The sequence below is a fragment of the Cucumis melo genome, chromosome 12 (genome assembly GCF_025177605.1).
Source record: "Cucumis melo cultivar AY chromosome 12, USDA_Cmelo_AY_1.0, whole genome shotgun sequence".
Lineage (NCBI taxonomy): Eukaryota > Viridiplantae > Streptophyta > Magnoliopsida > Cucurbitales > Cucurbitaceae > Cucumis > Cucumis melo.
In genome coordinates, this window is record NC_066868.1 from 2,000,704 (window position 1) to 2,015,108 (window position 14,405).

The 14,405-nt window shown below is 31.9% G+C and overlaps 3 protein-coding genes across 5 annotated transcripts; 2 read left to right on the plus strand and 1 right to left on the minus strand.

Moving 5' to 3' along the window:
• Positions 1–519: 519 nt before the first annotated feature.
• On the plus strand, positions 520–2,885 carry LOC107990309 (uncharacterized). The gene is made up of 8 exons (XM_017046598.2): positions 520–680; positions 796–861; positions 966–1,063; positions 1,178–1,215; positions 1,625–1,712; positions 1,850–2,125; positions 2,222–2,287; positions 2,551–2,885. The coding sequence occupies exons 1-8, from the start codon at positions 623–625 to the stop codon at positions 2,707–2,709; spliced, it is 849 nt and encodes a 282-aa protein (XP_016902087.2). The 5' UTR covers positions 520–622; the 3' UTR covers positions 2,710–2,885.
• Positions 2,886–5,247: 2,362 nt separating this feature from the next.
• Positions 5,248–7,986, plus strand: LOC103497146 (uncharacterized protein C24B11.05-like). 3 transcript variants are annotated; one of them, XM_017046605.2, is made up of 9 exons: positions 5,248–5,385; positions 5,927–6,037; positions 6,126–6,191; positions 6,438–6,532; positions 6,633–6,670; positions 6,753–6,840; positions 7,010–7,285; positions 7,548–7,613; positions 7,701–7,986. In XM_017046605.2, exons 2-9 carry the CDS (start codon positions 5,977–5,979, stop codon positions 7,854–7,856), a joined length of 846 nt encoding a protein of 281 aa, XP_016902094.1. In that variant the 5' UTR covers positions 5,248–5,385; positions 5,927–5,976; the 3' UTR covers positions 7,857–7,986. The 3 variants fall into 3 exon arrangements, with proteins under 3 accessions (XP_016902094.1, XP_016902092.1, XP_016902093.1); XM_017046603.2 differs by having other exon boundaries at positions 5,266–5,627; XM_017046604.2 differs by having other exon boundaries at positions 5,266–5,447.
• Positions 7,987–10,811: 2,825 nt separating this feature from the next.
• Positions 10,812–13,417, minus strand: LOC103497147 (scarecrow-like protein 14). Its single transcript, XM_008459243.2, has one exon. The coding sequence runs from the start codon at positions 13,101–13,103 to the stop codon at positions 11,007–11,009; it is 2,097 nt and encodes a 698-aa protein (XP_008457465.1). The 5' UTR covers positions 13,104–13,417; the 3' UTR covers positions 10,812–11,006.
• Positions 13,418–14,405: the final 988 nt, after the last annotated feature.

Genomic DNA, 14,405 nt, shown 5'->3' on the forward strand with positions numbered 1-14,405 from the left:
ATAAACTTATTAGGAACTCACTCAATATTTACCGAAACTATATTATTACACAATCAAAAGTTTAATAAATACAAATTTAAATTTTTTTTTTCAAATCAAATATTGAAAAATGGATAAAACTATTTACAAATATAGTAAAATATATCATCGTCTATCTATCTATAGATAAATCGTAATATATTACTATTTGTGTCTATTTATATATATCGCAATTGATCGCATGTGATATTTTGTCATTTATAATAATTTTTGATGTTTTTTAATAGATAATTATTTTAATATAAAAAAAAAAAAGAAAAGAAAAAAGGAAGTATGAATCAGCTGATGTTATTGGCTGAGTCAAAAGGAGATGTTGATGTTTATTTAGTTATATAGAAATCAAATGGTGGGTGGGAATTGGGACCCATCTTTCTAGAATTAATTTTTATTCAAACTAAGAAAATATATATAGAATTTGTCTTTCCAAATGACTTTTCTTACCAAAATCTTCCTATTTATACTCAACCATTTCCTCTCTTTTCTTTCATCCATTTTCATTTTTTTCCTTCACCCATTTATTTCCTTTGTCTCTCTCTCTCTCTTTCTTTATTGTGTTGCTTTCAATATTTTTGCATAAACTATAATGGAATGCAAAAATCAGCAACCTCAATTATCACCAAAATATGAGTGTCTTCTCTTTGGTAATTGTTCATCTCTTTGGTTTTAAGAGAACTCAGCTAATTAATTAATTATGATTCTAAAGAATTGAACTTTGTAGATACATAATTTTGTTGATTATGTTTTGATTTTGGGCAGATGTTGATGATACTCTTTACCCTCTTAGTTCTGGTTTGTCAAAACAATGCACTAAAAACATTGAAGGTATCATTCAATGATCTTATCAATATATGTATCTTTTGTTTTTCTTCCTTTTGTTGTTTTTTGGCTTTGAGTTGATCTTATTTTTCTTTTGTTGTTTATGATAGAGTACATGGTTGAAGAACTTGGGATTGAGAAAGATGGAGTTGTAGAGATGAATCAGTTTCTGTATAGGAGTTATGGGACTTCCATGGCTGGTCTTAAGGTCAAATCTTTGAACCTTTTTTTTTTTTTTTTTTTTTCTTGTTTGCAAAATTTACATAAAACGACCCATTTGAAATTAGTGTTAAAGTTTCAAACTTTTTGGCTTTTTGTGTAGGCTATTGGTTATGAATTTGATAATGATCACTATCACAGGTATGATTGCCACTATCTCTCCTCTCCTTTTATATCAAATTGGTTCAAATCAATTTTCTCCATTTTTAAAATCAATTTCCGGACATTGTGTTTTAAGATGTAAGAGATTTTGAAATGATTCTAAGCATCTTTTGAAGTGATTTTGAACATGAAAATAGTCAAAAATCACAACAAAAGTAGCATTTACACATGTTTCTAATAATTCAAAATCAATTTTTGTTAATATAAAAATTGCATTTAAAAGTGCAAAATTAGGTATTATATTAATTTCGAGTGATTAAATATGTTTTAATTTCAAAGTAGTTTGAGTATGACAAAAATGATTTTGTACAATTTCAAAAATAACTCTCAAACATGTTTTGGATATAATCTTTCACCAAAATAATCCTTTGTTTATTTGTTTTTACAGCTTGGTTCATGGAAGATTACCATATAACAATTTGAAGCGTGATCCTGTTCTCAGAAATCTCTTACTTAGTTTGCCGATTCGTAAAGTTGTAAGAACTTTATCTCTTTCTTAGTTTGTCATTTCATAAAAAGTTGTAAAAACTTTTCTTTCGGCTTATAATACATATATCGAGTTTTAACATGTTGTTAAAGCAAGAATTTTCAACTTTTTGGTTTGGTGAAACAGATCTTCTCGAACGCGGATGAAGTTCATGTTGCCAAAGTTCTAAGTAGGCTTGGTTTGGAGGGTTGTTTTGAGAGGATCATATGCTTTGAGAGTCTTAACTCCTCTAATTTAGATACTTCTTCTGATGATGGTTCTGAATCGGATTCCAAAACCTCGACAAACAGCGATACAGATGACACTCCTCCACCGCTCCCTGTCACTCCAATTATCTGCAAACCTTCTCCACAAGCATTTGAGTTAGCACTTAAGATAGCCAATGTTGACCCTAAGAAAACAGTAAGAAATTTTCTTCTCGTCTTCTCAACGTAAAATTACAAAACTTAAAAAAGTTTGATGTCATAAAATGATAAGATTTGAATGTTGGATTTGTAGTTGTTCTTTGACGATAGCATCCGCAACATAAAAATGGGAAAATCCAGTGGCCTCCACACAGTGCTGGTGAGTTCTTATATATATACTTCATTTATTGTTGAACAAAACAATGGAACGCTATTACAAAAACTATGAGACATGACTATTTTGCAATATCAAATAACGATTATTGTCTTTAGACTTTTAAAAACGTCAAGTAAGGTAACTTTTTGTAGTAATGGAAAAAGAAAACAAATGAATAATATATAATAATCGAAAGAGATGAATACATGTAAGAGAGAATTAAGAAATGAAGAAATGGGTTTAAAAGAATGAAATGTATAATGCAGGTTGGATCATGGAATAGAGGGAATGGAGTTGATTATGCATTGGAAAGCATTCATAACATTAGAGAAGCTCTGCCAGAACTATGGGAAGTTGATGAGAAGATGAAGAATCAAAGGCTTTCTTCAAAAATTGCATTGGACACTTCATTTGTTATGGCCTAATTAAATATTCAACTCCTCATTATTATAATTAACATATCTATTTTATTACCCCTAATTAATCGTGGAGTTTGGATGTTATATTATATAATCCACCCCATTTGTAATAAACTATTTAAAATATATGAAATGTAAAGCAAAGTTATCTCTTTCTTTGCTTTTGATATTGGGTATGCAAATATGATTGTTAGTTTATTTCAATGCAAATGAAGCAAAACTTATGGGTATAGTTCACAAAATTGTTCTCAAATAAATTCAAGTTTTTGCTCAACCCATGTATATACAGACATATATATTATATTACATATTTTGTGGACAACTTTTTTCCACTCTTGGCGTTACATACTAAAAAATCTTCTCATCAAGAGTTTGTCATATTTTTACTTAACTAGTTGGGATTCATTCATATTTCCAAATAATTATGTTACAAACGTTTTCATGAATAGTCACTTCTTATTTTAACAATCAAATTTTTTGTAAGTTTGTATAGAATAATTGTATATATTTTTTTATAATAACACTAAAGATTATAGACTTAAATATTTACAAATTAAAAGACGCTAAAAGAAAGAATATATGAGAATAATATTTTCTAAAAAGTATTCTAATTATTGCAATAATTTCAATCTACATAAGGAAAACCCTAAAGCATAAGTTGTTAACTAGTTAAAAGGTATTATAAATTAAATGAAAACATAAAATTTGTTTTATATCATCACTACCATATTAATTTCAATTGATTAAAGCCTTCAACTTAAATGTGCCTTTAAGATGAAGGGGATTCGTGGTAGTGTGATGGATGGCGACCAATACCTCTTTCTAAATGAGGAAAATGAAGTGGAGGTCTAATCAATTGGAATGCCCTCTTCGTTAGTGGTCATGTTTGACACATCCACATCTTGATAAGATTGTTCTATATATCAAGGGTTATTTTTAGAAAGAAAAAAATTTCATTGCTTTGTTTCACATTCAAAGGAGCTTGATCGAATTTTCATCTCTGTGCACTAAAAAGATATACATGTCAATTAAGTGATTAAGAAAATCTCAAATTTCAAATAACAAAGGAACCATTATGGCCACATCAACTGATCAATTCATCTTTCTAGAAAAGGTGTCCATTATTAATTTGTCTCAGAAAAATGTGTGTACAATGGATCTCAACCTCCAAATGAGGCCACCTATTACTCACACATCACCTCTCAAAAATTAGATATTTGTATTTCTAGAGAGGTGCCTGTAATATCAAAAGAGATTGATTCTCACTTTCCAACACAAAATAGAAAAAGAGAGAAAATTTTCAAACTCCAAGGCCACATTGGGTCACATCACTTCTCAAGAAATAGATAATATTAATCTTTTTAGAAAGGTACCTATAATCTCAAACAAAATTGATTTGCATCTTTCTATGGGGATTCTTTAACTTAAGAAAGGTTGAAGTCTTGATAGGTAATTCCTATAAATATTTTGGGGTTGACCCAAATGTAGAACTGATTTGAAAATATATAAACTTACCAAATCCAAAACTACCGCAGAGCATTGCTAAGGTCATTATACTCCAAAATCCGACTCAAAATATTTAACTCACAGTCATAGAACTAGTTGCAAATATAACAATCAAGTCTAAAGTATTACGAGTAAATTCAATACAAAAGAATTGTAGATAAAGCAAATTTAGATCCAGTTTTGTGAGTTTAATTTATTAATAATAGACTATATCGTTGGTTGGTAGGAGTATAATAGTAATACACCTAAACCATATTGCTTATAGAAACCTATCAATCATAGACCATATCATAGATGGCCATATAACATATTCACTTATAAGTGTTACCAGTAATATAGCCTATTATCGATAGATTTTAATGTATTTACAATATTTTAAGAGATTGTTTAGAGCCATAATAGAATGCGCAATGTAATGTGTAATCCATAGTTCATGTTTAATTTGGATTAAGCATTTTGGAATTAATAAAGTAATTCCAAACTCATTTCATTTCCATAATTTTTAGCATATTCTTTTTCCCACTATTTTAATGTTGTACGATTCTATGTTCATTCCATCCTCGATTTCTCACTCATTCCAACATTCGCTAGATTATTAGTAATCTTGATTATATTTCAACCTTCCAAACAACTTTATAATTTTTATCCTTAAAAGTACTATTCATTACAATTATCTCGATATCTAATATAATTATCCAAACCTTGAAACTAAAAAAATAAAAAATAAAACATGAAAAAAGGGTCAAAGTTTCAATCTTTTTGACCCAATGCTTTCAACCATATGTTTGCTTGGTTTATAAGGTTTTAAAATTTAATCATGTATTTTCTAGAAGGAATTTAAAAATGTATTTGAATAATCCATTACTAAAAATGTAAGAACTAAAAATAATTTTTTGAGATCCCCCAAACTTAACTCTAAATTAACCCCAAATTAGTGATAGAGATTGTTTGAAGATTTGATGAAAAATAGAAATCAAATTTGGACCTTCAAAATATAGAGTTGACTAAATTGGATTGACACAAAATAGTATTTAAATCATTTCTCTACAAATCCCAAATTTCAAATTTATCATAGACGTTACTGATTATCGAAGGAAATCCTCCGCCCCCAGCGGCGCCGACCACCGCTGAGTACTGCATTCATTGCGGCGGAGCGATCTCCATTCTAACTCGACGGTGATCTCTTCAATCTTAAAATTCAATCAACCAGAAAAGAAAGAGTGCCGACTTTTTTTAATGTAATTAAAAAGGCTTCGATTTCACTCACTGTTCATGAGATCGTGTCTACGTCTTATAAGTCCACGATATAGCATTGCATCTTCCCATTTCCTTTTTATTTCTCAACAACTTTTTGGGTATTTTCATTGGTCTCTCTTCTTCCGGCGAATTTCTTCCCAGACGGTTCGATTTGTATTGTAGTGAGTATCAGTTTCCATTCTGATCGTTCATTTTTTTTAGCACCATTTGGAGAATACTTTCATGGGTTTTGGTTGTTTTGCTGGATTTTTGTTTTTTGTTTTTTTCTTTTTTTTTTTGTGATTTTGGGGTCAACCCACATTTTGTTAGGACCATTTTCTTGTTTCATTTGCATGGGTTTGAGTTTCTTAATCTAAATCAGTTGATAAATGAAATGCGATTTTTTTTGTTTTGTAGTTCTTTTTTTATGGGATTTTATTTAGTTTGAGATCTGTTTGATCTGTGTTTTTGGGCATTGCAGTTGAAGTGTTTTTGAGTTTTGTGGGTTGAACTTGAAGTGGGTACCTGGAAATGGAGAATGGTGATGAGTTCAATCAGATTTCTGATGCTAAATATGAATGTCTTCTATTTGGTATTACATTTTGGACTTCTTATCTTTTTCAAGTTCAAAGTTGGATTGGAAAATTTTTTATAACAAATAATTGTTTGTTTACTTTCAGATCTAGATGACACTCTTTATCCTTTTAACTCTGGTTTGGCAAAGGAAATCACCAAGAACATTCAAGGTTAGATGGAATTTCCTTTCCCCTTTCCCCTCTGGATTTAGAAACGTTTGGGGCTGATAGTGTTTAGAGAAATGAGGCTCTTTGTATTTCTATGATATTGTCCATTATGAACTTAGAGTTTGCTTGGAATTATCTTTTTGAAATGTTATCTTATGTGAGTTGACATGGGATTATGTTCAAATCTCCAACAGATGACGGGTTTCTTTGTTGTTTTATTGATTGGATGAAATTTTTGTTCTCTTGTAGAATATATGATTGAAAAGTTAGGAATGGAGGAGAACGTGCCTGAATTGTGCATTTCCTTGTACAAGATTTATGGGACAACAATGGCTGGTCTTAAAGTAAGTTATAACATCGTAGCCTTTTACGTGATCTTTCTTCAAAACAACCATTGCAGTCAATTATTGGATTCTATGTTATGGTCGTTTTTCCTGGTTGCAGGCTATTGGGTATAACTTCGATTACGATGATTTCCATAGGTAACTAATTTTTGATCTACATTAGTCTATGTTTGAAAATTTTGAGTTGTATTCACAACTCTTTTTTCTTCCTCTCCTGCAGTTTTGTTCATGGAAGATTGCCATATGATATGCTCAAGCCTGATCCTTTATTGAGAAACCTTCTTCATAGCTTACCAATTCGAAAACTTGTAAGTAGCTTGTTATGGAATTGACAAATGAAGAAAACAGAAAACTTAAATCAATAGTAAATCGACATAAAGATTTACGTGGTTTACTAACAGTGTATAGTCATGTTCACTAATAGTGTTTTGATTTTTAACCTTTCTTTTTGTGTTGCTGTCTGATTTTTGAGCTCAGATATTCACAAATGGTGATATGGCCCATGCAAATAGAGCGCTGAAGAGACTTGGATTAGAGGACTGTTTTGAAGGGATTTTATGCTTTGAGACTTTGAATCCTGATAAGGGAACGGTTGATGAGGAGGAAGCAGGGTCTGTAATTTTTGACATCAATCAGTATATGAGCAATCCAAATTCTGATATCGATCTACCGAAGACACCGGTCGTCTGCAAACCATTCGAAGAGGCATTTAAGCAAGTTTTCGAGATGGCCAATATCAACCCGAAGAAAACTGTAAGTTGAGAACAGATAAGAGTAACTCTAAGTGATCTTTTCCAAGAGTTCGATGATTATAGTTTCTGTTGTGTTGAAAACAAAACATCCAATATTTAGAATCAATAAACTTCTTGTTCATTTAATATATAAGATCTTAACAACTTACTGGGCCTCCAAAGCTTGACCTTCAAGAACATTGATCGTTTAATACTTTGCCTGATCTGTTATCTAACTTCATTTTCATTTCCCAAGACTACATTAAATATTGTCTTGTTTCCAGTTGTTCTTCGATGATAGTGTTCGAAATCTACAAACCGGGAAGTTGGTGGGCCTTCACACAGTGCTTGTAAGTGCCAATACCATTAGGATTTCTTCTTCTTCTTTAACGCTTGCTGCCAATCTCACTTACATTCTAACCTTATCACGAATTCAGATTGGTAATTCGCAACGGATCAAGGGGGTGGATCATGCGTTTGAGAGCATCCATAATATCAAGGAAGGATTGCCTGAGCTATGGGAAGACATGGAGAAGCTCAAGAGCGTCACATACTCCAGAAAGGTAGCTATCGAGACTTCAGTTAGAGCATAATTGTTAGTATTTATGATCAAGTGGACAGTGCAAAAACTCTTGGCAATTGCAATGAATGCAAAATATGAGAACTTTTGAATAGAACATATTGCCTCCTCATGATAAGAGGGAAAATTTGTGTCCTTTTAAATTTCTGTTTATCATAGCTGTTTCTTTCTTTATTTTTTTGGTTCTTTTTAAGAGTTCAACTTGAGGTAGAGTGAAGGACTTTTTTAAGGTTTTAAGCTATTAGTAGTTGATGAATGAATACGTTTAGCTTAGCTATGCACCAAAGTTAACATTGATCTTAGTTCATTTAGTCGCATATGAACTAACATTTTATTGTTCCTTAAACAAACTTAGGATGACGGTAAGTCCTACATAATGAAAAATGAGAATGTCATTTATAAAACTTTTTTGGTCGAATGGGGAATAGGTTCATTTTGTAGATTTAAAATCCAAATTTTACATTAAAATAGAGCCATAGTATTTACTTAGGTTCTAATATTGACTTTACTTTCTTTAAACATCCCTACATAATTTGGGATTAGAACTTTGAATTTTTATACTTTAAAATTGATCAATAGTATTTAGATTGAAATCATAAAAAACACCTACTACGTGAATAAATGGAGATTACTTTCAAATGAAAGAAAGGGATCTTGTGGTTATGAAAGTATGGTTAAGAAAAACTTTAAAAACTTAAAGTTACTATTCATATCAATAAGTTGTGTCTTCATTGCTCAACTACATGAATTCTAGAGTAGAACATGCTTAACTTGAAACAATTTTATATTGAGTGACTTCATAGAAATTTTACTAAGAAATATGTGAGTGATAATGAAACATGGTGAAAGAAACGTGTTGGTTTGTGAGAATGTAGTGGAAGGAAAATCAAGGTAATGAGCCCATAAATCTAGATTAAAATATATACAAACAAGTATTCAATAGAAGTTCAAGGTTAGGGATGGGCAATAACCTCATCCCCATTCGTACCCAGTCAATCGGGGCATTCCCATCCTGATTGTGTTATGGACCCATAAGAAATTTTGCCTCCCTACAATTCCCTATGCACAATGCTAATGAAAAATCTTTCTGTTATTGAAATTATCTAGCAATATAGTGGCTCCTACTTTTTTCATTCACATTTGATATACGATAAGTGTTATATATTATTTTAGTTCAAGTGACAAGTAATGAATGAGTAGAATAAGGAATTTTTCCTACCATGTAAACATGTCCAAACAAGTGGGATCCAACGTAAAAGATAGCAAATATGTCATATGCTCAATTCACTCAAAACATACACTATTGTCAGACATTCGAATTCTCAACTATGTATTGAACTAAAACAAAAAAGTAAAAAGAGATAAATAAGTAAAGTATAAACTACTTGATTGGAAGTTGTTTTTAAAACTTTTGGCTAACAAAATTTTCTCAATGGGTAAAATTTCTCAATCAAGAGTATGGAGAGACGTGGGTTCTCTTTCCTTTTCCCTCTGCCTCTATTCCCTAAAAATAGTTCTCATTTTGGTAAAAGTTCCAATCAAGGAAGGCAAACGATAAGAACAATGATTTTTGGTACCTTATACCATTATTACATGAAAATATCTTTTTGGTATCTGTATTTTGAAATTTGTTCAATTTTAGTACTTATCTTTCAATTGTCTATAATTTATTTGTCGATCTATGTTCTATCTTAAATTTAGTCCACCCTAGGTTCTCCAAATATTTGTAATTTGTATTGTGTTTTCATCTTGGGGTGGAATCTTCAATGATTTAATTACAGTGATTTGACCAACTTAAATAACAGCTAAATATTTGGAAAAAGAAAAACCCTAGTTTCTCTTTTAACTTATAATAGACTTTCGTATACGAATGTTAGTTACAATGTCGCGTTATAGTAGAGATTTTCATTTAATGTATGGGATTGAGACGAGGAATCCTTGATTACATGAGAAGTAACGTAGAGAAAGTGGTGAGAAACTTTTCGGTTTTGGAACTAGTTTTCATGTGGTCTCTAGATTTTTAGAGTTTGAATTTAAAGGATTTATGTTTTGTTTCATCTAGATTTACACTTTCAACCTCATGTTTTTTTATTTCTTAAACACTCATTTTCATTAGTAGATAATTATTTTAGTTACCAAAAACTTCTAAAAGTATTTATAAATATAGCAATAATTTATCATGAAACAAGTAAACATAGATAATAGTAATCTATTATAGTGTATAACAGTTTATCGTAGATAAACTATAATATTTCGATACATTCTATAAATATTTTCATTTATTTTGTATTTTTTGAAAATAATCCTTCACTAATTAGAACTAATACCTACTAATTAATTTAAAATGATCTTGAAGTGAATTGTTAGAAGAAGAAAAAAACATAGTGAAACTTAATTACTTAAATTCTTTTAAACTAATAATAGCCTATTTTGGTGATTAAAAAGTCAAATGGTAAAAGAAGAACTCGAATAGTTTTTGAAATTTGGTTTAGAAAGACATATCAATATAAAACATGAAATAAGGCAAAAAAAAAAAAAAAAAAAAAAAAAAGGATCAATGGACACTTTTTCACATTGAGTCTTCCAATATGTTTACTTTGACATAACATTAAATAAATATGAGATTGTCAGTATTATGTTGTTTTGTTTCTATCATTTTGACACATTTCTCCAATTATTTGTTTATTAAGAACTATCACAATTTAATTATCATTAATATTATTTAATTTACATGTGGAAGGAAGAAGCAGATCAAATCAAAACACAATAAAGTAAATGTTCTCAAACTACTCTTATATTTAAGAATTAATTGGTCTCTAATGTTACGAACAGCTTAAAAAGATAAGGATTCATAGAATGAATGGTGTTGTTCCACAAGCTTAAACAAATCCAATCAAATCCCAACACACTTCAAATTTAGTTGAGAATCATGAAGGGAAAAAGAAACTAAGTAGAAAAAATAGTCAACTTTGTAAGAAATAAATTTCTTGTTTTTTTATATGTGATTGGTTTTCCAAATTTTATGTACAAAATTCCAACAATCAAGCTACATACATAACTAGCAAACACAAAACTTCAAAAAGGATTTATCAAAATGGATGATAAATATTATAAGACTTCCCTAAGTTTTCTATTAGCTATAGAATCCCTCCCCTTGGCTTTCTTAGGCAACAACCCAACATGATAACGCGTCGATAATCCGTCCTTTCCACCCTTGCAACATCCACGACCCGTCTTGATCGATATTGAAGTCCTGATGGTATTCTGTGTTCACTATCTTCTCCACACTCTTCAGCAAATCTTGGTCTAATGGTACTTGCTTGAACCCGGCCCTTGTGTTCCTTACTTGCCATTGCTTGTATGTCTCTGGCCTTTCGACTCTCTCAAGCCCCTCGCACGCTATGACATTCATGATGTCTCTTCCTAGGATTTCCTTCTCACACAGAAACCTCTGGGGATTGTCTCGAGGCACTGTCGCTTCGTACATGTCGAACAACGACGAGTAGTAAAAGAGTGCCTCTTTAAACCTTGTGTTGAAAAATGGAGTGTTAAATGAACCATTGGTGACTTCATGAATGAAGAGATCTGGATTGATTTTCCTGATCAACTTTAGAACCCTATCTCTCGGGCTGTTAGCGACTACTGTTTCGTCGGGTACGTTTTTCATTCGGAACATACAAGTCACAATAGTCAGTTCATCTCTATCAAGATTGAGATCCTCGTATCGAACCGTTTCCCATTTTTGTGCCAAGACCTTGTGTTCAAATGGCACATTGAATCTTTTGCAGTAATGTGCAAGACGACGACCAGTCTGCTCAACACGTTCAGCAGGGCGGAATCCTGGCTGGGGAAGCTCGATCCCTGTTATCCGAAGTTTCGGAGGTCCACCAGGTCTACGCGAAAGCCGTTGAATCAAGCAGGGCCATTGGAGACCATACAAAATCCCAAAATCAACAATATGCAATGTTGAGACTTTCTCGGCTAACTTCAGAATTGTTCTATTGCCATAGAAATATGACATCCGCCGAAACGGGCACGCCTTGATGAACATCTGATAAGCTTTCAAGATCTCAGCAGCAGAGGTTTCATTACTTGCAAAGGGCAAATATAGAGGCGTACCGGCGGCAAGACGAGTCTCAAGACCCTTAGCAAAGTAATGAGCTAATCTTTGATTTCCATCCCCAGATGGATTAGAGTGCTGCCTGATTTGATTAAGCAGTTCATTGGCAGTTCTTTGATCGTAATTTGAAACAGCTTGAGCACATTGAGTTAACAATGTCCACAAATCCACAACTTCCACACTGTTCTCTTGCTTCCTAGAACGACTACTTTTCTTCCCTTTCCTTTTCCCTCTCCCTCTCGATTTCTTATTCGCTTCGCTCTCCGATGATTCATCGGAACCACACGACGGGGGAGACTGCCGACTCTCGCCACGACAAAGAAGAACCTCATCAAACAAGTCAGACAGTGAATTATCATCAGCAAAATTAGCAGATTGTTTACTACTTCTCAACTCCTCATCACTATCTTCCCTCAAACGGTTTTTCTTTTCTCTTAACAACCCATTTTCAAGGCTGGATCTACCATCGTTCTCGGCAGCAACCCAAGAAAAATCAACTGGCCTAGAAGGAAAAGAGGTAGAACTAGAAGAATCATTATCCAAGTCAATGGTTCCAAATCTTCCATTAACAGGAAGAAACTTACTAGCTTCCTCAGCTCCTTGTCTAAAATGGCCAAGAAATTGCATCCCAAGAAACGAATCTTGACTTAAAACAGAGTTTTGAAAAGGGTGAAAAAAAGAGGAGTCAGAGTTACCATTAAAAGACTCAGATTCATCTTCGCCTCCTAAACCTCTATCACAGCAAGAAGAATCACCGATTGGAGAAGGGGGATACTTCTGACCAAGAACATCATAAAAAGATTTCTCAGCAGCTTGAAGAGCCAAACAGTCAAGAAGCATACAGGGCTGTGTTTTGAGATCTTCACCTTCATCCATCAACATCTCGGTGATGTATTTGAGCATGGTGTTAGAGGTGTCATGACTATCGGGAGAATCTCCTTCGGAGCTGGAGGAGGAGGGGGAGGAGGAGGAATTGTTAGTAAGTTGGCGGTGTTGATGTTGATGTTGATGTGATTTGGCCGGAATCTGAAGGGGATCAACGACATCACGAGTGACTTTGAACAGAGAAGTAGAAAGATGGGGATGGAAGGGATAAGTATTATTCCAAGAATTGGGAAAATCGTCGAGGAGATTATCCATAAAATTGAAAGGGTTTGGAGAGGAAGATGAGAAATGAAAGACCCAGAAAGAATCGGTGGAAACTTTGGTGAAATATGAACACGGATTGGGAATATTTTAGGGTATTTAAGAGTCAGAAGGGCAAGTGTCGGGCCATTTCTGACGGCGACGATGGTTCTAGGAACCCTCTCTTCCCTTCATCCCTTCCCTTCGCCATACAATTTTTTCTTCCTTTTTTTAATCATGTCTATTTACTCCTCTTCTTCTTCTTCTTCTTTTTTTACAAATTATAAACCTATTCTATTAAATTAAACTCCCAATTTTTCATTACTAATCAAACAAAGTATTATGCAATAAGAGATTCGATTTTGTGACGTTCTCAAAATATGTTGGCTATATAGGTTTGATTCACTCAATTTTGATACCTTTCATGGCAACTTAATTAACTTTCTTATTTATTTTGGTTATTCTATATGCACTTTACCATTTATAATTCTAAATATGTGAGAACATAACAATGATAACTCTTCACATTTATGAATGATGTAATTTAACCACTTGATGATTGGTTTCTATGGATGATGTAACAACTTGATGATTGGTTTTTTCGTATTATTTTCCATCAAGAGCTTCAACGAAAAACTATCATCAAAAGCTTTTATACTTTGCTTCAAAATTGCATAACTTCTCATACAACATTTTTACCAATAAGGAATAAATCCTAACCACTTCAGACCATCTTTAAAAAGAAAATTTTATAATAAATCCTAACTATGTGGAACCATCTACTAATTAATTTGGTCGTGATAAAATAAAGTAGGTGAAACCATTAACTAACTGTTATTATAGTTCTAGGACTTGTTTATACATCAAAAATCTAATAGTTTGTTTTATAGATATCATATTAACAAAACAATAAATTACAACTGGATATACTGATTTCCATTTGAAACTTCGGGGTTTAATTTATAAAATTTTAAGTTCAATACAACAAAACTCAATAAAAAATATATATATACAAAATCGATATATTTAAGTTTAAAGTTGTATACTTTTAAAATTTTAAATTTAATCTCTAATATACGAATTTATTATTTTTTTACTAAAATAAAATTGTTATTTATAAAGTTTTCACCGTAAATTTTGAAAATCATATCATACTTCTTTCACGAAACAATCATTATTATCGATAAAAATTTAATTGTATGAATTAAATTTAAGATTTATTGAGAGCCCATAATTTATTCATTAGAAAAATATATAAAGACTACCATTGATAAAAACTCATATCTTTACCCACTTCGAACAAAATGAAAAAGATAA

What these genes read in the sequence shown, in the direction of transcription:
- LOC103497147 (XM_008459243.2), bottom strand. Translation starts at nt 13,103, where the DNA reads ATGGATAATCTCCTCGACGATTTTCCCAATTCTTGGAATAATACTTAT.
- LOC103497146 (XM_017046605.2), top strand. Translation starts at nt 5,977, where the DNA reads ATGGAGAATGGTGATGAGTTCAATCAGATTTCTGATGCTAAATATGAA. An exon ending in CAACAATGGCTGGTCTTAAA is followed by an intron (nt 6,533 to 6,632) that starts GTAAGTTATAAC and finishes TCCTGGTTGCAG; the next exon opens with GCTATTGGGTATAACTTCGA. An exon ending in TGGGCCTTCACACAGTGCTT is followed by an intron (nt 7,614 to 7,700) that starts GTAAGTGCCAAT and finishes TCACGAATTCAG; the next exon opens with ATTGGTAATTCGCAACGGAT.
- LOC107990309 (XM_017046598.2), top strand. Translation starts at nt 623, where the DNA reads ATGGAATGCAAAAATCAGCAACCTCAATTATCACCAAAATATGAGTGT. An exon ending in ATGCACTAAAAACATTGAAG is followed by an intron (nt 862 to 965) that starts GTATCATTCAAT and finishes TGTTTATGATAG; the next exon opens with AGTACATGGTTGAAGAACTT. An exon ending in GTGGCCTCCACACAGTGCTG is followed by an intron (nt 2,288 to 2,550) that starts GTGAGTTCTTAT and finishes TGTATAATGCAG; the next exon opens with GTTGGATCATGGAATAGAGG.